At 40.1% G+C, this 24,250-nt stretch overlaps 2 protein-coding genes, 1 long non-coding RNA gene and 1 pseudogene across 3 annotated transcripts; 2 read left to right on the plus strand and 2 right to left on the minus strand.

Annotated features, from left to right (window-relative positions):
- The first annotated feature begins 1,061 nt into the window (after positions 1-1,061).
- LOC122661761 (F-box protein At1g47056-like) lies at positions 1,062-2,117 on the plus strand. The gene is made up of 2 exons (XM_043857266.1): positions 1,062-1,191; positions 1,492-2,117. The coding sequence occupies exons 1-2, from the start codon at positions 1,062-1,064 to the stop codon at positions 2,115-2,117; spliced, it is 756 nt and encodes a 251-aa protein (XP_043713201.1).
- Positions 2,118-3,498: 1,381 nt separating this feature from the next.
- LOC122660966 lies at positions 3,499-4,069 on the plus strand. The gene is made up of 2 exons (XR_006332811.1): positions 3,499-3,771; positions 4,010-4,069. It is a non-coding gene; the product is annotated as an uncharacterized LOC122660966 (long non-coding RNA).
- Positions 4,070-12,238: 8,169 nt separating this feature from the next.
- Positions 12,239-14,214, minus strand: LOC122662157 (F-box protein At1g47056-like). The gene has a single exon (XM_043857726.1). The coding sequence runs from the start codon at positions 14,179-14,181 to the stop codon at positions 12,502-12,504; it is 1,680 nt and encodes a 559-aa protein (XP_043713661.1). The 5' UTR covers positions 14,182-14,214; the 3' UTR covers positions 12,239-12,501.
- A 2,004-nt stretch (positions 14,215-16,218) lies between these two features.
- Positions 16,219-19,180, minus strand: LOC122661762 (annotated as a pseudogene).
- Between the last annotated feature and the right edge of the window lie 5,070 nt (positions 19,181-24,250).

The following is a 24,250-nucleotide window of genomic DNA, read 5'->3' on the forward strand; positions in this document are numbered from 1 at the left end:
AAGGAAAAATGATCAAGGAGAAAAAGAGAATATATGGTTACAATAGTATGATCAGAGTTTTAACTTTACGAACAATAAGCTGGTTTATATGACTGCAGAGACAATCAGTTATGGTTAGTGTCCAGCTACCGAGAGCCCTTATAAAAATCTTGAACATCCCAGAATTCCTTTATTGCTTTGGCCTATCTCATAATATATCTTCCCATGATCACTATCTCAGGTTGCAAATTTTGAATTTTGCTTTATCATTTTTTTAATAAAAAGCTTTCAATTTGTTAGACAATATTAAATATAGGAGGTAAGACCTAACTGATGCTGTGTTTGGTATGCATTCTCAGAATGTAGAATGTGTCCCTAACTTTGAATGAGAATGCTGTCTTGAATGGACTATTCTGGTTCTCAGCCACAATGGTCGCATTTTCTCACATCTATGAACGAGAATGCATACCAAACAACTTTTTCGTTTTTTGATCTCAGAATGTGTTCTCAACCTAGAATGCATACCAAAACCAAACACAGCCTTAGATTGACAAGCTTACTATTGCTGTGCTGCATCTGTGGATATTGGCCAGCGCCTATATACGAAAAGTTCTTACCAGAAAGTCTTTCTCACGCAGCAACGACGAAAAGGTCTTACTTAGATGATGAAGAAGTTATCTGTGATGCTCTCTGGCTTTGCTCTGCTGGCCGACCCTTCCCTTAATTTTAGGGTGTAAACAACTTCTAAATGAAGCAATGGGTGCTTCAATACAAGAACATGAAATAAACCAGTCTTCGGACTCGACTGGATCAAACCGAAGCTAACCGGATAAGAGATGCCCTAGTTGCGATTAAATCTTGGCATTCCTGAGGGAAGAAGTTAATCTTGATGAGGATAGGGATTTGAATAACCGTAACAGTGATAAAGAAGCTACCATTGTGTACGGAACGGATTTAAGGGGATCGAGTTGATCTTTTTATTCTTTGGCGATAGGGCAAGCAAGATATAAGATTAACCAAAGGTTCGAGCTTAATTAATTAAGAACCAGCTCTCTCTCTCAAGAGCAGATCCCAAGGCCGTGATGGTGAGGCCGATACCGAAGCGGATCCACAAGGACCACAACATCTCCGGTTTCTCCGACGTGTGTCTGGCTTATATCTTCAACTTCCTGGGCAACCTCGACCTTAAAAGCTGCTCTCTCGTCTGCGGCCGTTGGCTTTGCGTCGTAATCATTACCGAACCCACCTCTCCCTGAAGCCCAAATCCGATATCCACCCTGTAATCCCCTATCTCATCACTCGCTTCTATGCCAATGTCATCACCACACTCATCCTCCACGGAAAATACATTGGCGACGACTCTCTTGTCCTCATCTCTCTCAGGTGCCGTAACCTCACTACACTCGAGCTCCGTACTTATAGCAAGTTGACCCATTTGGGAATGGCCGCCTTTGCCGCCAACTGCAAAGGTTTGAAGAAACTCTCGTGATTCCTGCAACTTTGGTGTAAAAGACATAAACGCTGTTCTCGATCACTCTTCCTCCCTCGAAGAGCTCTCCCTCATACGTCTTGATGTTGGTACCAGAAGAAGACCGTCTGCGTCGTCAAGCAGCTGGTCTTATTCTACAAGTCCGAGTTCGCTGACTAAGAAAAGTAGCTCCACCAAGAGTCTCAGAACCCTGAAGATCTTCGAATGCTCAGGGGATTGTGATAAGATCTTGGAAACCGTAGTGGAACGAGTGAATAGTACTGGTCTGGTTGAGGTCCATCTGCTGGACGTATTTCTAGAAACCAACGTCGCCCTTGCTGCAATCTCTAATTTCTCAAATCTGGAGATCTTGCACATTGCCTATACTCGTGGGATCACCACGAAAGCAGGGCTTGTGTCCATCTTTGACCATTGCATGCTCCTAAAGGAACTCCACATCCGAAGTCACGGGGAAGAGGACCTTACTGTAATTACCGAAGGGTGCCCACTCCTTCAGGAGTTGGTTCTCATTAGTGTCAATACTAGTTGTTTGAGTTTGAGTTTGCTCGCTGCCAATTGCAAGAATCTCAAGCGCTTGGCACTGTACTGGTGTGATACGTTTGGTGACCCCGAGATTTCATGCGTTGCTGCTGAATGCATCGCATTGTAGAAACTGTTTATCATGAACTGCCCTGTCACTGATCATGGGATTGAAACGCTTTCCTGCTGCGGCTGCTGCCCTAATCTTGTTAAGGTGAAGGTTTGGAATTGCATTGTAACTTCTAATGCTGCGGTTTTGTTGAAGTCACGTCGGGGTTCATTGGCTGTCGATATCAAAACAAGAGATGACTTTTTCGCTGATCCACAACGGTTTTATGTAAAAGATGAATATCAACATATATATCAATTCTTAGCACCATGGTGATCCATTCTTGTTAATAGAGGCTATAAGTTGTTGAGGCTTAGTTACCTAGTTATTTGGTTCAAATGGTTTGCATTTGGATTTATTATCCATGATTCATGGTTTTGAGAGGACTCACTACTCAGTTCATCAGGGGTTGGTTCATGATTTATTATACATGATTCTTGGGGTGGTTCTGTTTGTTTATTTTATTGGCTTTGATCTTAATAGGTGCGATAGAAAATTGAAGACAAATGAGTACACTTAAAATATAATAGTAGTGTACAAATATTTGAATCAGTTTTGAAGATAAGGAAATCTTCAAACAAAAGCAAATGGATAAGGAAAACCTTCTAGGTGTTAATTTATCAACAAAAAATACAAAAAAAACCTAATAATTCAACCTGGATTCTGACTAATATCTGAACCACAATAGGACATGAACTCAAGCAATGAACTGCAAGTTGGTTCATAATGAATCAATACAGAAATTGATGGTCTAGTATCCATTACAGCCAGATGATCACACTGTCCAATTTGGATGGTTTGAGAGATCTTGATGTTTGAGTTGGACATAACCATTGACAGAGAAATATACAATTAAAAAATAGCCACCCCACCCAGCCGCAGGGGGCGGGAGATAGAGAGAGAACAAACAAAGGAAAATGAAAGACTCCCCCTCCTTCCGATTCTCTTTGTCGTTTCATCACTGTGATTCAAATATTTCTTTCATCCATTTGGGTCAATAAGTGTCAACCTAAAAGATTCTTCATGGTAAAACCTGTCAAGAGTTGTGGTTCCAAGCTTATAGCAGGTACTAGCCTTAGTTTATGGCATACCTTCAGCATCACTAGGAAGGTGGTTAGTTTTTTACCTCCTGGGTTGGTCCTTTTCTATATTCAGTATGGAGGCGGTTTTCATGCACGGCTGCATAAGGCGACGAGGGGTTACGATGTGTCATAGGGAGGCATATGGTCATTTCAACCCCCTATTGTGAGAGGGGAGCATGACTGTGAATGCGTGCGCGGAACTTTTGCCCATTCAATATTTTCTTGTCATAGACCTTAGAATATTTTAACAAGTTAAACAATTTCTGGGGATCTGATCAACTTTCTGTTTTGCAGCTATAATTTTAGTAGCTATCATCTACTACTAGTCACAACCAGTGGGAACCACAACATGGATCAGAGCATCACTATATCCTACACAGTTTTTTGACCTAACTATCTGTTTGTTGGAGTCAACTCGAGAGTCAAAGTTTTGGAGTGACAATTAATCCAATAAGGTTACTTGGGGGAGCAATCTGCTGTTTTTGACAAAACATTGTTAGATTTTTCCTCAATACCACACATTCAGTTATTGTGCTGTAGCACCCACCATTTTGGCTGGTCAGATCGATCCTGTTCTTTTTTAAGCTCTATGTGTAAGTGCAACTTTGCTCTGCATTTCTTAGTAGGCCATACAATTTTATCTGCCTTCTTTCATTTTTCCTGTGATAGCATACAGAGTGTGGGCATAAGCCAATGCTTAAGCATTATCAGCCTGACCATTGTCTTCCTTTGAATTTAATCTGGTGCCATGTCTGAATATATATCTATAGTTTTTGGTAAATAATGTCTGAATATTCTTTAGCTTATAAAATAAAAAAATATTTGTTGCAGGCATCTCAGCATGCGATTTTTTTCTTTGCCAGGGTCCCATGAATATGGGAGAATTATTCTGTAAGTTGGAAGTAAATAAAGCTCCAGTCTTCTGATACAGTAAATCTGAGGAGTTCATTGAATTGGAAAGTTGTTCTATTTTTCAGAATCACCTCTTAAATTTAAATTACTGGAGGAATGATGGTCCTCCAAATTTGATATGTGGCTTATCTGGGGAATTCCTCATCTATCCAACAGTCAAAATAACTAGGTCATTAGTCCACATGGAACAAACTAGGCTTTGTGCCAGAAACTCTTCCGGCACTGTATGTGCTGGTAACCTTTTAAGTTTTACCCTTAATCCCCAGAAAAGAAAATAAAAAAGTTAACATTTTGGATCTCCAGACCTGCATTAATTTTGCAGAGATTATTGATTGCTGCATCCTTTTTATACTTACAAATTCCAAGACTGTGCTATAGAAGGATGGGGGTAAAAGGATTGCAATCAGAACTAGGTATTTTTGACAGCACAAAAAAAGAAAACACTTAAGTCTGATCCAAATCATGAACTTAAATCATAAAATTGGGAAGATAATATAGAGATAGAGGTTGGTTGATTGGATGAGGGAAAAGTGCTAGGGTTTAATAAGATGGTAGAAGGATGTTAGGGCATAGTATTTTTTTGATGAAATTAGAAAAACTACATTAAACACAAAAGGAAAATTTACAACGGTGGGATGTCCTGGCTACTGTTCCTATACATGTGAAAAGTTAGGGCATAGTATTTAGATTTGTGTATTCTTGCCTTGTTATTCTTGTGCATACCATTTTTTTAACATACCTCTTGAACTTCATATCTTTCAAGGATTTGGAAAAGTTCACACATGTAATTCTTCGTCCGTATTATTTTCAAACTTTTGCCATATTTTTCTGGATTATTCTGGACATTTTGCCCCAATTTTCATTTTTTTACTTTAGTTCTAGTTTTATTTAATTAATAATATATGGGTCAGTTTTCCTAAATGGTATGTTTAGAAAGCCTAAAATATGCCACATGGCAGATCAGATGGGGCCCAAATTTTGTGGGCAGGCAGACTTCAAGGTCCCCGACTTGCGTGTCAAATTTCTGCCAAACAGTGTTTGCTGAGTGGCAAAGTAGAGCTCTGAAAAATCGAAGATTTTGGGAGAGTGCACAGTAGTGGTTGCACTACCGTAGCCATAGCATGCATGGATATACAAGGGGATGCATGCCAATAAATGGGAGGATATTTGATTGAATTAGGTTATGAAATTTGACACGTAGCTATTCTAGTCCTTGTCCTCTACATCATCTGTTGATGTGGCACAAATAGAATGGGCTATTTAGGAAGCCCTTCCTAAACGGGGCCGCATAAAGCAGTTTTTCCGACATGTATCCTACACCATATTTTTCCCATACCTGATTTACTATGGTTTAGGCTGTTGGTCATGTGGAATTTAGGTTGGGTTTAATGGATTAAAAGGGTGCTTGATCGAAGGTTTGGGACTATTTGCATTCAGCTGATTTGAAATGAAGTGCGGTATATATTGTATTAGGGATTGAAGAATATGAAAACTAGTTTGGAGATGAAAAAGTGGCAGGATTTGGGAGATGAAGTACAGCAGCTTGGAAGGATAGGAAGATTAAAAAGGAGAAGAATGAGAAGATTATTTAATGGCCTGCAGCTTAATTCCTGCTTTTATTACAACTTGAATGTAGGGCTAAATCAATCCATCATTGACTCTTTGACCTTATATAATCTCGATGCCTGTTCTGGGAATTTGGGACTCCTTGCTCTGCATCACCTAGTGGCCACGAATTCTTACAATATCAAAACAAACAACTAGTTACTGTTTCCTTGAGTTTTGAAGTATTTCTTTGAGCACCCCTTCTCATGTATTTGGTGGAAACAAATTGGTGACAGAACAAAAGCATGGGGGAGCTTAGCTTCTTGATTTCTTTTATGAACTTTGGAGGTTCCATTGGTGAGCTTTCTATGCTTACTTGCATTTTTTCTTTGGGTGGACTTGGATATGCTTTGGTGCTCCTGTTTATGTCTTCTTATTTTGTTAATTACAGTCGAAGTTTTTAAAAGGCGGCAACATGTATTGTTCATTGACCAGGAACGGCTTCCATGGTATGTATCGATAAGGTTTCCACGTCTGATCCTAACAATCATCTAATACAATAATAAAAACACGTAGAAATTTATTTTATGTATGAAAAACCTTACCCATCAGACACCTTGCTTTGTGGAAGACCAACACTTTATGTATGTGGTTTGAGGTTTCAGTGATGGTGGTGTTCGACAAAGAAGAAAAGCCATAGGAAACTTTGTTCATGTCATCATTATTGTCCTGGTCTAGTCCGCAATGCTTTGGTTGGGTAACAGTAGGAAAACAATGTATTATAATTCCATTCTACATTGCTATAACCTTCACACTTGCACCTGACTTTTCAAGTGTCTTGCTTCTAAAATCCATCTACTGTTCAGCCTGCTGTATAGCTGCAAATGTGCCATCATGGATCATGTTCACTTAAGTCCATAATCAGATCATCTTGAACAACTGTCATTTCTTTTATCCTCTTTGGAGCTATTCTCAAGCGTTAATCAGCTGTTTTTGGTTCTTGTCTTCCCTACTCTTGTCAAACAACCATTTCAACTTCTTGTTGAACTTAACAACTGCATCATTCCTATGTGTGTCCGTACAGAAAGTTGTGCTGCGAGTACCCATTGGTTCCAATGGCATCCTACCGTGGTTTTGATTTCCAATCAATGCTGACCAACAAACTTACCAGGGGATTCACCTGACATAAGATGTAGTTTGTAATATCTTACCTCTATCCTAATATCCATGCTGTCAAATTTCCATGTTTGTTGATCTTGATTTTACACCATTAATAGCATCATTTATCATCATCATCATCATTGCCTCCAGTGGATTATTGTCATGGGCATTCAAACACTCATCGCCCAAGAAAAACAAGGGTGTTAAATTTGAACGGCATTCATGTGACTAATTTTGATGAAGAAATCAACCACCAATGGGGCATTCGAGGGTTTGCAGATTTTATATCATCACTATGTAACACCATCAAATGGCTGATCCCCCCCCCCTACCCGGTGGTTGCATCTCTGACTTTTCTAAAAATGTTTGATCTTTCAACTGTTGACCTTGCAGGTTGCTTAAATTTCTTATTAGCAATTCCGTTGTCAATTGTCATCTTGTACTTGTCTACCTTGACTCAGTTGAAGTGATTCTTGGCTCTGTGATTGTAATTGTGATGAATGGGACCATCCTCTCTCAGATACTACTATACCAAAAGCCACATGCAAAGAAAGAGAAGAAGGCAGAATAGAAGCAGAATTTGTTAGTAGTGTAGCTTTTGTACAATTAAGATTCATCTGGAGAGCTACAACTGACCCATGCTTGATGGAGGAGTGAAATTATCTTTCTATTAGTGATCCTTCAAGAGCTGCAATATAACTTTCTTAATTAGGTATGCAAATTGAAAGTGATTTCAGATGTTCTATTCATCTTGCCTACAAGAATTTGCTTCTTCTATAGTTCACATCTGTGATGGTAATTGTTCTCTTTGAACATAAAGAAAGAGTCCTGTATTTCTTGCTTCTTCTTTTTTTTCTGTAATTTTTTTGGTCCTAGATTGGTAGAAGGTATAGGAAGACCAAATTCGTCTTTATAGTTGCTGTATTTATTAAAGATCAATTTTCTTGTATTGTCTTAGCTATATTTTTCCAGTGATACATAAGGTTCTTGTGAACTCTACAACAAATAATAACCATATTGTGGGTGAACTTTGCATGTTATTGAGTACACTAAATTCATGGTTGGAAAACTAGGTTTTGACTCCGACGAGTCAGCCGAGTCAAATAAAAAATTAAGGAGACCTGTTCAAGAGTTTTCAAAACACAGTAGGTTAAAGAAATGCCAAGATCTGTTCAGGTCAGGCCAAGTTTTATTGGAATGGTTGTTGACTATGAGCGAGTCACTTGAGACTTTCTGAGTCATGGAAAGTTGCTAATCCTCGTCCACTTGATATCTTTCATCCACTCAAAACATTTTTGCCCCATAAGTCTCAGGTACTTGGATTCCACTTCCTATCCCCATCTTTGTTATCTCTTAATTACAAAATCTGATCCTGTAGATTGAATTAGGGATTAATATCTCACAATCATTATTGAGTATTGATTGAATAGAGAATTCCTTCTCCTCATGGACTTCTCACTGCCTACTTTGGTAGAATTTCAAACTGCCTAAAATTAGAGGAGTGGATATCATGGTTTCATATATCGGTACTAGACAATCCAATATCGTATCAGCTCAATTATGTAATTATCCGTGGTACCGATATCTAATTTAGGGAAGCAGTTTTCTGGACGGGAGTGTGGCCTACGCCAGAACTCCCATGTGTCTATCTCTCTCCTTAAAATAAGGGTACAGAGGAGTCTTTTCATATGGGGAGAGAGAGAGATAGACTCATGAGAGTGCTGGCATAGGCCACACTCCCGAACAGAAAACTTTTTCCCTTTAATTTAATGCCATGGTGAAGATGCGTATGCCCCAAGAGATCTTGTGTGAAGGAGGACGAGATGTACTTGAGCTGAAATCCAAAGATAAGAGAAGTTTTTTGGGTCACCCGTCTTTTTTTTTTTTTGCAAGGGCGAGTCAAGTCATTTTTTCAGGTCTTTCAATTTCCAACATTACCGTGTTCAGGAATTTAGCAAGACTTTGCCTTCTTTTGAATAGTCAGACTTGTTTTGGCCACATTTTCTTATAGAAAAAGTTTTCCTTCACCACACGGAAATGGTTCAGCCACCATCCTAGGGTCCTAGGCTATTTAAAAATAGTTAAACATACCCTCCCCCTATTTGGACTGCCCATCTAAAAGCCACGATCAAGAGATTCTCCTTCATCATGTCTTAAGGAAAACTCAGTCCTTTTCTTATCACTAAATTGATTGGTATGCCATATGCCAAATGTCTTTAATACATCACTGTGATATCTATATATGCCATGTAGAGACTTTTTTTTTTCTTCTAAATGAGCAAAAATGAAATAACATTAGAGAAAATTATTCTGAAATACATCCAAAGTTGGATAAGCCTCAGCATTAGCTATATGAGCTTAAAATCCCGAAATGGGATCCGGATTGGTCCCAACTGATTCCAGAATCTATCAGACCGGCAAAGCTACCATTACCTTAGATTTTGGATGGGATCAGCCAATCTGGACACTCCTCCATTAGTCAAAAAGGAAAATGATTGTTTTGAAACTTGAAAGAGATCAATGGAGAAATGTGAATCAATATATTCCCTGTCCCAAGAGGCCAAGACCTTTTCCAATCTGATTCCATCGGAATGTGACTGCTGCTCTAAGCATTTTGAATAGATCATAGATACCCCTCTCTCCCTCCGCCCTTTTTCCTCTTGCCTGGTACGAAAACAACGAAGGCTGCATGCCATTAATCCAACCATCATTTGACTTTGACCACTGCAATTCAATTAATTTGAAAAGATTAGAAAAAAGCAATTTGGATCCTCTGTTACCGCTGCTCGTGCGCAGCCTCACACAGGCAAAGGCGTAATATCCATCCTACCCAAGTGGGGTCCACACCCTGCCTGTATGAGGCTGTACGCCGGCAGGCAGGCAGCAGAGGATCCCAGTTGTAGAAAAAGAGAAGGAATTTACCTGAACCAGACTGCCAAAACGAGCATTTTGTTGTGATTGATAATTCACCAATCACCACTCTACCAGGGGGTAGAAAGCTGATAATTCTAAGACGAACTTCCTTTCTGATTCCTGAATCTACAACCACCTGGCCTACTCCAAATCTGCAAATTGTCTGGGATTGAGTTTTCCACAGCTGTTCAACTGCACACGCCTCCATTTAATTTATTCTTTCTTTTTAGGATCTCAGTTCTAAGTTCCCTTGCTAAGCATTGATGATTTACTTAGTTACATTATGTTTCCTGCAAATAATAGCAAAATGACAATAACATGCAAGTATGTAGTTATTCAACAGACTCTGGAAGGAATTCTGGGAGAACCCTATGAAATTTTTTTGCAGATCTTCCGGACTAGAGAGTATCACCTTACAGCAATTTGCAGCTTCACAAGAAACATTGATCATCTGATGTTCTGAGCACCTCAAACAATTAAGTTTCATGACCTAACTGCCAACATAATCTAAACACACACACACAGCTGGTTAAGTTTGTATATTCAGTCAATCAGGGATCCATCCTCGGTCAAGCACATTAACCTGGATTTAAGATTGCTGTAATCCCAACATTAATAGGCTTCACTGCAGAGAACTGGGAAACCATTAAGATCCCCAGACACCACCAAATGCTAACAGAAAACATAATCTTCATCTATCTGCTCATATATATTGGAGTTGTAACAAATGCATCGATGCCACATCATCCAGGGAAAAAAATGCATTGATGGTAGAACTAAACAATTGCCATTGAAGGAACAAAACTTAAAACTAAAATCTGACCAAGTGAGACAAACCCCAAAAATCAACATTTGGAGTCACAAATCCATGCCAAGGAGATACATAACTGGTCAGTGAGTCAACATTGAACTCTTTCTGACTCATCATTAACAAATCAAATAGGCAGTTAGCTGAACAGGGCTCAATGTTTCCGTTCCCTTTTCCTTCTCTATGGGGTAATTTTGTGTGTGAAACCCCATAGACAATGTACAGTATAGGATAGCTGTTGATCAAAACTACAAGTTATAGTAATCTACATTAATATATACGTGTGTGTGTGTGAGAGAGAGAGTCTTATAAACAATGAAAGCAGAGAAGAGGGAAAATTTCGCCAAGTCAAGGGAAAGGGCGATGCAGTATGGAGGATGTCTGATTCAAAGTAGGTGCTCAAAGACAACTACATAGTGAATTTCATAATTCCAAATCAGAAAATTAAACTAAAAACAAGCATCAGATCAATTCCAGAGTTTGAAGTAACCTTCCACCAGACAACTTCAAGAACCTATACATTAATTCATCATCACCATATAAATAAAACCAAACAAGAACCAAGCCAATGAGCTGATGGCATTTGAAAATGAAAATAAACAAAAAATACGGGGTAACAATGTGAACGGTAACAATCCCCTTATGCCAAGAATACATTGTATGCAGAAATCCCAGAATATCATCTAAATGCAAGTAGCAAGTATATCTGCTAATCAAAGTTCCAACTTCCAAACACCATTTTGAGAAATTCCTTTGAAGTATTCAAGCAACTAAATTTATCAAATGGTACAGCAAATCATCTTTAGTAACAACAGAAATAAGCATGGTCATTGGTGTTGTTTCCTAGTGCTCTAAGAACCATCTTCCAAACAATACCTTCAAGGATTTCTTGACTGTTTTCTGACTTTGGCCAACACCATAACTAATGACAGTTTATACTGAGATTAGCCTCCACCAAATTTATAGGAATTTAACTTTGATTGAGAGACCTGATCATATATGTGACATCAATACAGGTCGAAAGTTGGTCAAACTTAGAAACTCACCAAACGAGATAGGCAATAACACAAATTTGACAATTGAAGTTGTGTGGATAAGAAGCCATCATCAATGTCTTGTAGAAAGCAACCACTTGTTCACAAAGTAACTTCAGAACAAGAGGTAAATAAAAAACAGGGCTTCAAGATATTACAAAATTGAAGAGGAATTACTAGGCTTTCAAATTGTATAACCTCCCTTTTCCAACAATACAAATCAAGCTATGCCTGCAAAAGATTTCTGCAAAGCTAACAAGCCAAGTAAGGAAAAGAATCATTCCTTAGTTCAACATTTAACACAACCAACTGGAGAGTTTACAGAAGCTTTCAAAATAATTTACCCACATCAAGACATGGTCAACCTACATGCATGGGGAAAATTGCATGTTCATAGCCTTTAAAGACATTACTGATACAAACATCTCAATCTGCATGCCCATCATACACAGCGCCAGTTATAAAGGATTAAAGCTACAAATACATTAACACAACGTTTCTAATCAAGAACCAGAAAGCACAAGGCCTAAAGGGTTCTAATCTAGATGTCCACATTCATCCTGACAAGTCTTTAAAAACCTTCAGCGAGTTAGATGTGAATACAGAGTAATAGTAAAAGTGCTAACAGTTGATAACGGTTAATAAACAAGGAAGCAATGAGAGGTGTTGTAGGAGATACACATTAAGGGAAGAAGCAGCAACCAACTTTCTTTGAAGATATAGTTAAGCAAGAGGTAGAATAAAATTTTTTGCAGTAGTCATTTCCAAAAACATTGATTCAATTTTATACCCAATAAATAACATCATACAATAATAAAGAAGAAAGAAAACAACAATGGTACAGCACAAAACAATGTGAAAAAAGGTCTTTCTTTTCCCTTTTTTTTTTTTTTGGGTGGGTGGGTGAGGGGGTTGTTTCCCTTTTCCATTCGTGGGTATGTCCATTTCCTCTAGTTACTCTGAGGATTGCTATTACTGTTTGACCATCTCCTGAAAGTGCAGGCCACAAAATTCCTCCCTCCTAAAAATCCAAGTCTCCCCTTGAACAATGTTGATCTGCCCGAACTGCTAGATGGCATATCAACAGCTGAGATGTGGCTAACTACCGGAGGAAACTCCAGCCCGTTGTCCTGGGCTCCTCCGTCACTAGCACTAGCGTCCTGATGATCGACTTCTCCAGTAGCCAAATTCACAGCCAATGAACCCCGACTAGCCCTCAACCAATCCACACCTTCACCAGTTACTCCCTTGCACTTCTTAACCTTCACCTTGATCAGATTAGGGCAGCCACCAGCAAGCGCTTCCATCCCATGATCGGTGACAGGGCAGCTCTTAATGCAGAGCTTCTTCAATGCAATGCATTTAGAAGCAATGCATGAAATCTCAGCGTCACCAAACGTGTCACTCCCACAGAGTGCTAAGCGCTCGAGATTATGGCAATTGGCAGCGAGCAGGCTCAAACTCAAAGAAGTAGGATTGACACCAATAAGAACCAACTCCTGAATGTTAGGGCACCGTTTAGCAATGGCAATTAGGCCCTCATCACCTATCCGATTGGTCTTCCATCCATCGATGTGGAGTTTCCTTAGTAGCTTGCAGTGATCAGCGATGGACACAAGCCCCGTATTCGTGCACTCGGGAGTCTTAACAAGGTGCAAGATCTCTAGATCCGAGCAACTAGAGATAGCAGCGAGGCCGATGTCGCTAACTTGGAGTCTCTCCAGATGGACCTCAACCAGGCTAGTGACTCGTTCGGCTATTGATTCGAGGAGCTTATCCCAGTCCCCAGAGCAGCGAAATAGTTTCAAGGTCCTGAGATTCTTGGAGCCCATAATCAAGGGTCCAAAGCACTGGCCGTTGTAGAGCTCCTTGAGGCAGATGGTCTTAAGAGAGGAAGCAGCGACACCTGGTCCGATAGATTTTGCAGCGGAACCATCAGTAAGGCCACGAAGACGCTTGACGGAGAGCTCTTCGAGGGAGGAGCAGTGATCAAGGACAGCGTTCATACCCTTGGCACCAAAGGTGCAGGAACCACAAGAAAGTTTCTTCAAACCCTTGCAGTTGATGGCAAAAGCAGCCATACCTGCATCGGTTAACTCACGGCAAGCACGGAGCTTGAGGCGAGTGAGGTTACGGCAACGGAGAGAAATGAGTACAAGAGCATCGTCTCCAATACTTACAGATCGGCGATCACATTTAAGGGCTAACTTGGTGACGGCATCGAAGCGAGTGAAGAGAGAAGGGATGAGAGGAAGTAGATCAGATTCAGCCTTAAGGGAAAGGCGATGTCGGCTCTGACCCTCAACATAGAGCCAACGGCTGCAAACAAGGGAGCAGCGTTTGCGGTCAAGGGATCCCAGGTACTGGAAGATGTAGGCCAAGCACTCGTCGGGGAGATCGGAGATGTAACCAGACATCGGAAAGACGAGAGAAGTGGATCTGGTCTTGATGAGATTTTGTGTAGGGTTGTTGCTGTCGCTGTGGTTTAACGCCGATGATGAGATTGCAGCAGTCGAAGCCGACTGGCCCATCCACAGAGATCGGAGCAGCAGTGATCCAAAACCAAAACTAAAGCAGCAACAGCGATGGGAGGACCGAGCGCTTGTGCTTCCTTCTTCCTGCTTCTTCATTCTATCATTATCTATCTATGTTTCTTTTATCTCCTCCTTTACTCTTTCTTCTGTTCTACTGTATGTATTCCACAATTCTACATTTCTACTGCTTTACATTAACAGTATCCAACCTCTCTCTCCTGATGCATCTACGCGCGCGGACTTCAAGCCCGATTTAATAATGTTTTTATTTGGGTTGCTTCCTTTTTTATTTCTCTTTTAAAAAAAATCTTTTCCACTCATCGCCAACTCCTTCGGCATTCGGCATGCCTTTTATTCCCTCAGGTCTACCGAGTTATATTTAATTAATAATTAGATTTGTTTAAAAAATAAGGATAAATATATAGTTTTGAATTTTGAAAGAACTTGAGTCTTGACTGGGCCGAGGGGCCGAGGGGCCGAGTTGCCGAGTTAAATAAAAAATCGCATAGACTATGTCAAGGTAAAAAAATGACATGACTCGGTTATAAATTTTTTGAGTCAAATAAGATTCAATATTTTTGCCCAAGGCATGATAGATGTGGTGAGTTTAGTTAATTTAAAAAAAAAAAAAATCATAAAATTGATTCACTAAGAAGTTGAATTAAGTAAAGTAATAGATCTGAATTCTAAAATAGTAGGAGATCCTCAACTTATGGTCTTCCTTCTCAATTCAAAATGCATTAATAAGTGATTCTTTGATTTTTTTTTCCCCCTTGATTTTTTCATATACTTTTTTGTATTTTTCTAATTTTTACTAATTTATACATATTTAGTATATTAAAAAAATAAGAAAAAATGTGATTCACTTTGACAAGGCCGAGTCACAAGGTTTTTATAAAAGAAGAGTCAAGTAACCTGATTTTCCAACTATGCTTTGAACAAGGATTTTAAACTCAAAATTGGTCCAATTGGTTAGGTTGAACCAAAATCTGAGGAAATCATCTCAAAGAAAAACTAGAATCAACCACTCAGAAATGTAAAATCAGCAATCAAGTTAAAAAAATTTAAAATCGATCAACCCAGACTGATTGAAATCGGAATCGATTAAAGCAGATCCAATCAGGATCAATTAAGATCAAAATTGACTAAAATCGATCCCAAAAATTCTAGAATCAATCTCTCAAAATTTATTTATTTTTGGTAATGAAAGTAGACTTTATTAAGATCAATGTGTAGTACACAAAGATTGGGAAGAACACAATTGCCCAATTCAAGGATCGACATTAGGCCATACTGTCATACACGTTACCAACAGTGCCTTTCTTGTCAAAGAGTCAACAAAGTTGTTTTGATCCCTTGAAACATAAGAAAAACTATAAGAAACAAAGAGCGATGAAAGATAAATGCTATCATCTAACACCGGCTTGAATCAGTCTCTCAAATTTAAAAATCCAATAATCAAATCTAAAAACTTTAGAATCAGCTGGCTTCCAAATGCCAGCTTCCTAATGACTGGAATTAGGATAAGCCACACCAATTCCAAAATCGGTTCCAATTCAAAAATTTTTAAACAATGGCTTTGAAAAAAAAAGGAAAAGAGAACTATTACCTGGACGTGTGCGGTACCTCGACACAAGACAAGCGGAATTAAGGGTGTCAATTCGGTACCAAAATCGAAACCGTATTGCATTACCAGTATCGCACCAAATTATAAGCATATATATTATAAGTATTTCATATGTATAATAATTTATATATACAATATAACATATTAAATATAATATATTTCATATTATATGTAATAATTTTATTAATTTATGTAAAATATAACATATCGAATATCAAATACCACATACCATATCGAGTCGGTACGATATCAGTATGAGAAAGTCACCATTTATTTGATTGAATTGGCCATTTGGCCCTTCCACGTGGAAGAATTAGGTTTTCAAACCATATAAACTTTATTTGATTGAATTGACCATGTTTTAACGGTTGGATTCTTAAGTGTAGTGCCGCCCTTGAGAGGATGAAAAATCCCACCGCCAAATGTGTAAAACACTTTCACATTGTCTCTTTTCCTTGGCATACTAGTTACGAACTGCATGGTTCCCCCCATTGGTAGGGCAAAGATTACCATTGGATCAGGTGTTTCATCAATTTGGATCCTCTATTACCGAACTGCCTGGCAAGACCGTGCTGCCTAGACACGGCAAGGCGTGCAATGACTGCCTTATCTCTACCCAAACGCCTTATCCGAGTAGGGGTAAGATGATCATTGCACGTCTCATCATGTTTGGACAGCACAAACCTACCGAGCAGCTCGGCAGTAGAGGATGGACACGTATGGTGGACTCCATCAAAATTGACAGCCAATGAACTACTCCGACATGCATTCAACCTAACCACACCCTCACGAGTTACTCCCCTGCAATTCAAAATATCCAACTTCACCAGATTAGGACAGCCACCAGAAACAGTAAGTGCTTCCATCCCATGATTGGTTACTGCTGGGCAGTGGCTGATAGATCGAGAGATACTTTAATGCGATGCATTTAGCAGCAGCAATGCATGAAATCTCGGCGTCACCAATCTTGTCACTCCCACAGAGTGCTAATCGCTCAAACTCAAACAAGTAGGATCGACATTGATCTGAGCCAATTCTTGAAGGTTAGGGCACCGTGTGGCAATGGCAATAAGGTCCTCGTCACCTATCTTAATTGTCGTCCTTCCTCCATTCACGGATGTGGAGTTTTCTTAGGAGCTTATATTACAGTGGTCAGCAATGGACACAAGCCCCGCATTCGTGCAATTGAGATCCATAAGAAGGTGCAAGTTCTCCAAATTTGAGCAATTAGCTAGAGATGGCAGCAAGGCCGACATCGCTTAGAGGTGTCTCCAGATAGACCTCAACCAGATCAGTGACTCGTTCCACTATGGCTTCGAGGAGCTTATTCCAAGCCCCAGAACACCAGAAGACCTTCAAGGTCCTGAGATTTTTGGGAGCCGATAATCAAGGGTCCAAAGCACTGGCCGTGGTACTTCTCGATGCAGATTTTCTTAAGGGAGTACGCTGCGACCCCTAGTCCGATAGTAATGGCATTGGCACCGCGAAGATTCTTGACGGAGAGCTCTTTGAGGGAGGAACAGTGATCAAGGACAGCGTTCATGCCCATGGCACCAAAGTAGCAGGAATCACAATAGAACTCCTTTAATCCCTTGCAGTTGACGGCGAAGGCGGCCATGCTTACATCGGTTAACTCCCAGCAAGCATTGAGCTTGAGTGCTACTAGGATTCACATCCTTAATACACCCAGGAACGAACAGTGAGCTTGTCCCAAAGTGTACAAAACCGTGGACCAGGTAGGCCTTTTGTCATGATATACTGTAGTTGATCTGGACTGGTAACAAACCGAATGCAGAGACAACCAGTAGCAACCTGTTCACTTACAAAGTGATAATCTTCACCAAAACTGTTCGTGTGTCATAACCTGAGAAGGGTTGAACAGAATCTACTAAACTAAAGAAATAGAAGGAAAAGTCTACAACAAGCTTTGGTGTTTCAATGCCAACTGAAACAGAGACTATGACATGATCACATGAGTATGCAGTAGGCAGGATACATGTTTAATGATTTTTGGGAAATAAAGCTTCAAATTCTGACGGTTTTATAAAGATCTTTAAGGATTGCTCTAAGATGGTCAATGTTGGTAAAACTCTATTCAAATTTTTGGTTTGCATTGGCTTTTTTAGTATTGAGGTGTTCCATGTTTAAATTTAGCTGAAAGCAAGATGATCAATGTTGGTGAACTCTATCTATGCTTGGGGACATACATTCGAATGCATGCCAATACATACTGAAACAAGGATATCAGAAGTTCTTGATAGGAGTAATCAATCACCGATTTAGAAATAAAATGAAGCAAAACATTTACTGTTACTGCTCTATGTACATGAACATAACAAAGACCTCGGAGTTACATAGCTCCAAGAGCCAAGGAGTGGAAATTGGCCGTCACAGACGTGGCCTTCCTAGCAAGAGTATCAGCAATACATACAATTGTGATCTCTTAGAATCTGAACTATAGAATTTTTATATCTTCAACAACTGTAGAGATCACCACTGGATCAGGTTTATTCAAGCAAAAAGTGATTCACTCTTGAAATTAAACGGACACAGATGGTGGATTTCATCGAAATTGACAGCCAATGAATTACCCCGACATGCCTTCAACCTAACCACACCCTCATGAGTTACTCTCCAGCAATTCCAAACATTCACCTTCACCAGATTAGGGCAGCCACTAGAAAGCGCTTCCATCCCATGATCGGTGACAGTTGGGCAGTCCATGATACAGAGATACTTTAATGCGATCCATTGAGAAGCAATGCATGAAATCTCAGCGTCACCAACAGTGTCACTCCGGCAGAGTGCTAATCGCTGGAGATTCTGGCAATTGGCAGCCAGCACGCCCAAACTCAAACAAGTAGGATTGACATCGATCAGAGCCAATTCTTGAAGGTTAGGGCAACGTTTGGCAATGGCAATAAGGCCCTCGTCACGTAATTTGTTGTTCTTCCTCCATTCATAGATGGTGAGTTTCCTTAGGAGCTTGCAGTGGTCAGCAATGGACACAAGCCCTGCATCCGTGCAATTGGGAGCCATAATAATGTGCAAGATCTCCAAATTTGAGCAATTAGAGATGGCAGCAAGGCCGACGTCGCTTAGGGATGTTTCCAGATGGACCTCAACCAGACCAGTGATTTGTTCTGGTATGGTTTCGAGGAGCTTATCCCAATCCCCTGAGCACCAGAAGATCTTCAAGGTCATGAGATTCTTGGAGCCGATAATCAGAGGTACGAAGCACTGGCCGTTGAGCCTGTCGATGCAGATGGTCTTAAGGGAGTAAGCAGCGACACCTGGTCCAATAGGCATGGCAGCGGAACTGATAGAAAGACCGCGAAGATTCTTGACGGAGAGCTCTTCGAGGGAGGAAGAGTTATCGAGAACAGCGTTCATGCCCTTGGCACCAAAGTTGCAGAAATCACAATAGAACTCCTTTAAACCCTTGCAGTTGACGGCGAAAGCGGCCATGCCTATATCGGTCAACTCCCGGCAAGCATGGAGTTTGAGGCGAGTGAGGCTACGGCAGTGGAGAGAGATGAGGATAAGAGCGTCATCGCCGATGAGAACGTATCTGGATGGGGGACCGCATTTAAGGGCGAGTGTAGTGATGGCATCGAAGCGAGTGAAGAGAGAAGGGATGAAGGGGAGGAGATCGGATTCGGCCTCGAGGGAGAGATGATGTCGGCTCTGACCTTCGATGCGGAGCCAACGACGGCAGACAAGAGAGCAACTTTCACGGTCGACGGAGCCTAGGGATTTGAAGATGTAGGACAGACACTCGTCGGGGAGATCGGAGATGTCGTCGGCATGGAGCGTCATCTAAAATCACAGAAAAGGAGAGCTTCTCTCTGCAGTCTGAACCGAACGGGAGGAGGACGGGGACTTGGGATTTTTTTTTTTTAATATAACTTACTTTCCTAGTATGGTAACCCTCCCTATCCCTCTCTCACACACTTACTCGTTTTGACATTTTTATCCCCTCTCTCTCTCTCCCCCTTTAGGCATTCAGTCGAATTACCCTCTTCTCTGCCTTCCTCCTGCGAGCACGTATCTTCCTTCAGTTTCTCCTCGCTCTCTCTGCCCTCTCTGTTTCACTGGCTAATCTCCTTCCTCACTCTCCGCACCCCGAACCCTCGCTGCCTGGAGTCCGTCAAAGCACATGGTGACGTAATCAACTCCATGGTCGTATCGGCTGACAAAACCGCTTACATAGTGTCAACAGATAGACGAATCAAGTTGTGGGGGAGAGCAAGAGCGACGAGGGAGAGTAACCGAACTACGGAAGGCAGAGGCAAAGGTTGTTTGCAAAGTTGGAGATGCATAAGTCGGTGGTTCACACACTGGCGCTGAGCAGTGATGGGCACTACCATCAGGCGCTGGTGATTATTCGATCCTGGTGTGCTTTGTCCAGATGGGCGTAGGCTAGGATCAGCACGGGTATTGTCTCTCTCTCTCTCTCTCTCTCACTCTCTTCTTTGTTTGCTGTGTATACCAATAGCAATAAAATTCTGTGAATTTGTTACCACTACAGTTTTCAAAATCCCACGAACTTTGATGAATAAAAATTCATCAAAAACATACAGTTTAATACATGTAACAATGGGAATAAAATAATTATCTAAACGGTAGACAACCCGAGGTTGATGACCGCAATCTCAAGCACCATACAAGCATTCTGAACCTGAAGATAGAGAGAGAGAGAGAGAGGTATTAGGTCCTTATTTCTTAATGTGAAGTGTTCTCTTCCTCTTTTTATGCTGCCCTGAAAAGGGTCTGGCTTTTCAACCAAAAAAAAGAAAAGGGTCTGGCTTTAATATTAGGTTCTTATTTCTTAAAAGGAATATATATTGGGGGGTGGGGGGTTTAACAGCTGAGGAATTCATTGCAATAGAATCTTAGATAGTTTTGTTCCCTAGAAGTATCTATTTTGATGTATGGCAGCCAAATTTTATAGGAAGTTTATATTTTTGTTGTAAGCTACTTGTTAGCAAACACTTCCTATTTTGTAACCCATTCTTCTATATAAATAAGGAGCAAGGCTGAATACAGGGGACAGTTGAGGATTGACGAAAATAAAGAGGTATGGCTTGAAGCTGTGAAAGGCAGTGGCTGTGGGATGTGGCAACGGTGAGAGACCCTCGTACATATCCCCTTCTTCTTCCATACATTTTTATTTTCTTCTTTCATATGTAATCAGAAAAGAGAAATAAAAAAAATTCAGTTATTCAATTTTGTTCTCCCTATTTTGTTGATCCCGCTGCAATCGACCTCCCACCTGTTCTTCCCTGAGGTTGAGTTTGTATTATTTGCTATTAGAGCTATGGAAGGGGAGAGTTTTAAAAATCCCAACCATGCTCCGTTGAATGCTAACGAATCTCTTGCTTTAGCTGTTAGACTATTGACTGAAGAATTTGCTTCTTGAGATCCAGAGTTAGAAGTTGTGAACCTAGGACTTGGGAAGAGATGAAGTACGAGTTGGTAAACAAGAGTTTGGAGTTAGCAGTCATGAGCATAGGTGGATTTGTGGCATATTCTGGATTGGATTCGGCTTATCAGATATGCTTTCTAGATCCTATATATTTGTATTTTTCTGGTGAGCATATTCTATGTTTGCAAAGCTTCCTTCTTGCTATTATTTATGAAATTCTGTTTTGGTGCAATTTAGAAAATTGGTGATAGGGCATGCATCTGGAAAATTAAAGCTTCCCTCTGAGTTCTGTGTTTTTGCATGGGTATGGTCCCTAAAGAAGATTTTAACTTTGGAGCAATTCAAAAGAATAGGGTTCAGTTTTAGAAAGTATATATTATTTTATTGCAATAGAATCTTAGGTAGCTTCTAGTTTCAGTTTGTCACTATTTTTATAAGTTTCTATTTTGATGTATGGCAGCTAGATTTTATAGGAAGTTACTATTTTGGTTGTAAGCTACTTGTTAGCAAACACTTTCTATTTTGTAATCCATTCTTCTATATAAATAAGGAGCAAAGCTGAATACAGGGGACGGTTGAAGATTTAAGAAAATAGAGAGCTATGGCTTGGAGCTGTGAGAGGCAGTGGCTGTGCGATTCAGCAACGGTGAGAGGCCTTGGGTGAGAGACCCTGGACTGAGAGAGTCTCCTATTCCCCTTGCATATCCTTTTATGTTCTTCTTTCATATGTAAACAGAAAAAGAGAAATAAAAAAAAGTTCAGTTATTCAATTTTTGTTCTACTTATTTTATTGATCCTGCTGCAATCGATCTCTCACTGGTTCTTCCTTGGTTCGAGGTCAAGTCTGCATTACCCTTTTGTCTTTCTTTGCTCCTGTAAGGCTTACTCAAATATCAGCTACAAGGAAAAAAATAAGAAGAGCTCAAGGAATCTACATGGCTGAGAACCTTTTGCTGCAAATATGTTCCATTCAACTGAGAAATAATGGCCTTTACGGCTCTTGACATACTGTCAAAGAACTGTATATCATGTGTGCGACTTCTGTACATCTGTGTTTATCGAGAACATCATTGACAGCTACATCCAAGCATGCAACCCGACAATAGAATTCTGGAGTTATCCCTCAGAAGGCAGGTCATTAAACTCTTTGTATTATGTGGCTGAATTAAAGAAAACAGTGGTTATATACTTGCATGTATCTGTGAGGAGCTTGGCAGGGAGTGCTGAATAGCACTCTGTGAGGAATTTGCTTCATATATCCTGTTATTGTTGAGGTCTCTTCCTCTTTTTCTGCTGCCCCTGAAAAGGGGCTGGCTGTAATATTAGCTCCTTATTTCTGTAGAAGGGAAAAAAAAGAGAGTTACTATTTCATGAACTTTTCAAATGATCTCCTTCCTGTTTGACAAATTTACGTACTGCCAGGTATATGGATAGGACCGTCTGAGGATGAAAAAGCTGTGGTGGATAAGCTTTTTGCTTATCATCCGCATTTTGAAGGTAAATTTTCTACAGCCTTGATTCTATTGTGCTAAATTATATTGTACTTAGACCTTTGTAGAATTGTTTACTATTTTTGGTTGAATTTCTGTTATTCATTTACCACTTTGCTAGTGAGTACTTATATTTGTGACCTTACATGAGAACCTTACACAAGAAATTTTTGGACTGCTTCGAGGTCAAGTATAAATTGTGGAAATTGTACATCATCTATGCTATACCTTATCAAGGATAAGTGCATCAAGAAGTGCTCTTGGGTTATGAACATGTTAGCTTAAGTGATTTGACTCACTTACATTTTGGTTTCTTTGCTATAATGCTATCTGAATCAGAGGGCTTCAAGGTGAAGTTTGAAGTCCGAATTATATCACCCCTATAATATGCAAATGCGACAATCATCTTCTTGGTCCATCATTAACCAAGCTCTTCATCTTGGAGGATTCCCTTGGGTTTCTGATGCAACATCCGGATTTTAGGTAGACATGAAGACCGGCACTTTGAAGCGATTGGAGAGGATGTTAATAGGCTGTTCCTAAGATGCTTCTGTGCTTGGATGCTCCCTCAGGGTTCGACCATATATGTATTGGTTTTCCCTATAAGGGGCACTTGTGAAGATTCAACATTGTTTTGATTGGAGCATTCTTTAATTGGGCATGCATGCTTGTTAGTTATCTAGATCCAGTTGTTGACTTTATAACTGACTATTAGACTACCATTGTTAATTAATTATGGGTTGAACTTATGTGCAGGCCACAGTTAGGACCACAATTACCACTGTCAAATAAAAAAAAAAGGGCGTACCCAGTGCACAAGGCTCCCACCACTGCGGGGTCATAATGTACGCAGCCTTACCCCTGCTTTCGCAAAGAGGCTGTTTTCAGAATTACCACACTGTCAGTAGAATTTATATAAACTGTGTTGGATTATGTGTATGTTGGGTTCCAAGTTTCAACTGAACACCACTACTGGACTGGAGTGTATGGTCACGTAAGCATGAACAAACTAAAAATCTGCTCCATTTTACAAATTTTTTGATTTGGTTTTCTCTATTAAGTCTTTGCCCTTGCCCTTGCCCATTGCAATTTCACTCTTGTCCCCATCCCACACCATTTACAGTCTGGGTTGGGGTTCAGGTTATGTAAGTTCATTCCAGTCAGTTTCAGATTAGGTAAAACCCACAACAGACCAAAATGTTGCAGTTTTATGTTTTGGTGGGTTCAGCAGAACGAGCAAGGTTACTCAAATCCGTGTCAGCAGAATGGTTAGTAATTGTTTTCAACAGAGGTGACATGCTTGCCGCTGAGATCCTGGCTCAATCTTTACTGGGTGAATGATCTATTAAAAATGATAGAACTTATGCTATAATATGAGCAAACATGTGTTTCAGTTGTTTCCATGTTGGGTTTTAAGAAATTGATAGTCTTATTTTTTCTTTTTGGAAGGTTGACAGGCATCCACAGTTCAGAAGCTCAAAGTGCTTGTTTGTTGTATGAACAGATGGTGGATGGATAGACTTCTCATACCAAAAGTGTCTTAAGATCATACATTTGGGACCATCACCCAGCTCATGTAGAAGTTTCATTCAAGAACATTTCAAACTGGCAGTGGATAAT

The sequence above is a fragment of the Telopea speciosissima genome, chromosome 5, assembly GCF_018873765.1.
Source record: "Telopea speciosissima isolate NSW1024214 ecotype Mountain lineage chromosome 5, Tspe_v1, whole genome shotgun sequence".
Classification (NCBI taxonomy): domain Eukaryota; kingdom Viridiplantae; phylum Streptophyta; class Magnoliopsida; order Proteales; family Proteaceae; genus Telopea; species Telopea speciosissima.

Excerpts from the sequence above, each read along its gene's own strand:
- LOC122661761 (XM_043857266.1), top strand. The coding sequence starts at position 1,062 with ATGGTGAGGCCGATACCGAAGCGGATCCACAAGGACCACAACATCTCC. Across the intron at positions 1,192-1,491 it reads CTGCTCTCTCGTCTGCGGCC|ACATAAACGCTGTTCTCGAT; the intron begins GTTGGCTTTGCG and ends TTGGTGTAAAAG.
- LOC122662157 (XM_043857726.1), bottom strand. The coding sequence starts at position 14,181 with ATGAAGAAGCAGGAAGAAGGAAGCACAAGCGCTCGGTCCTCCCATCGC.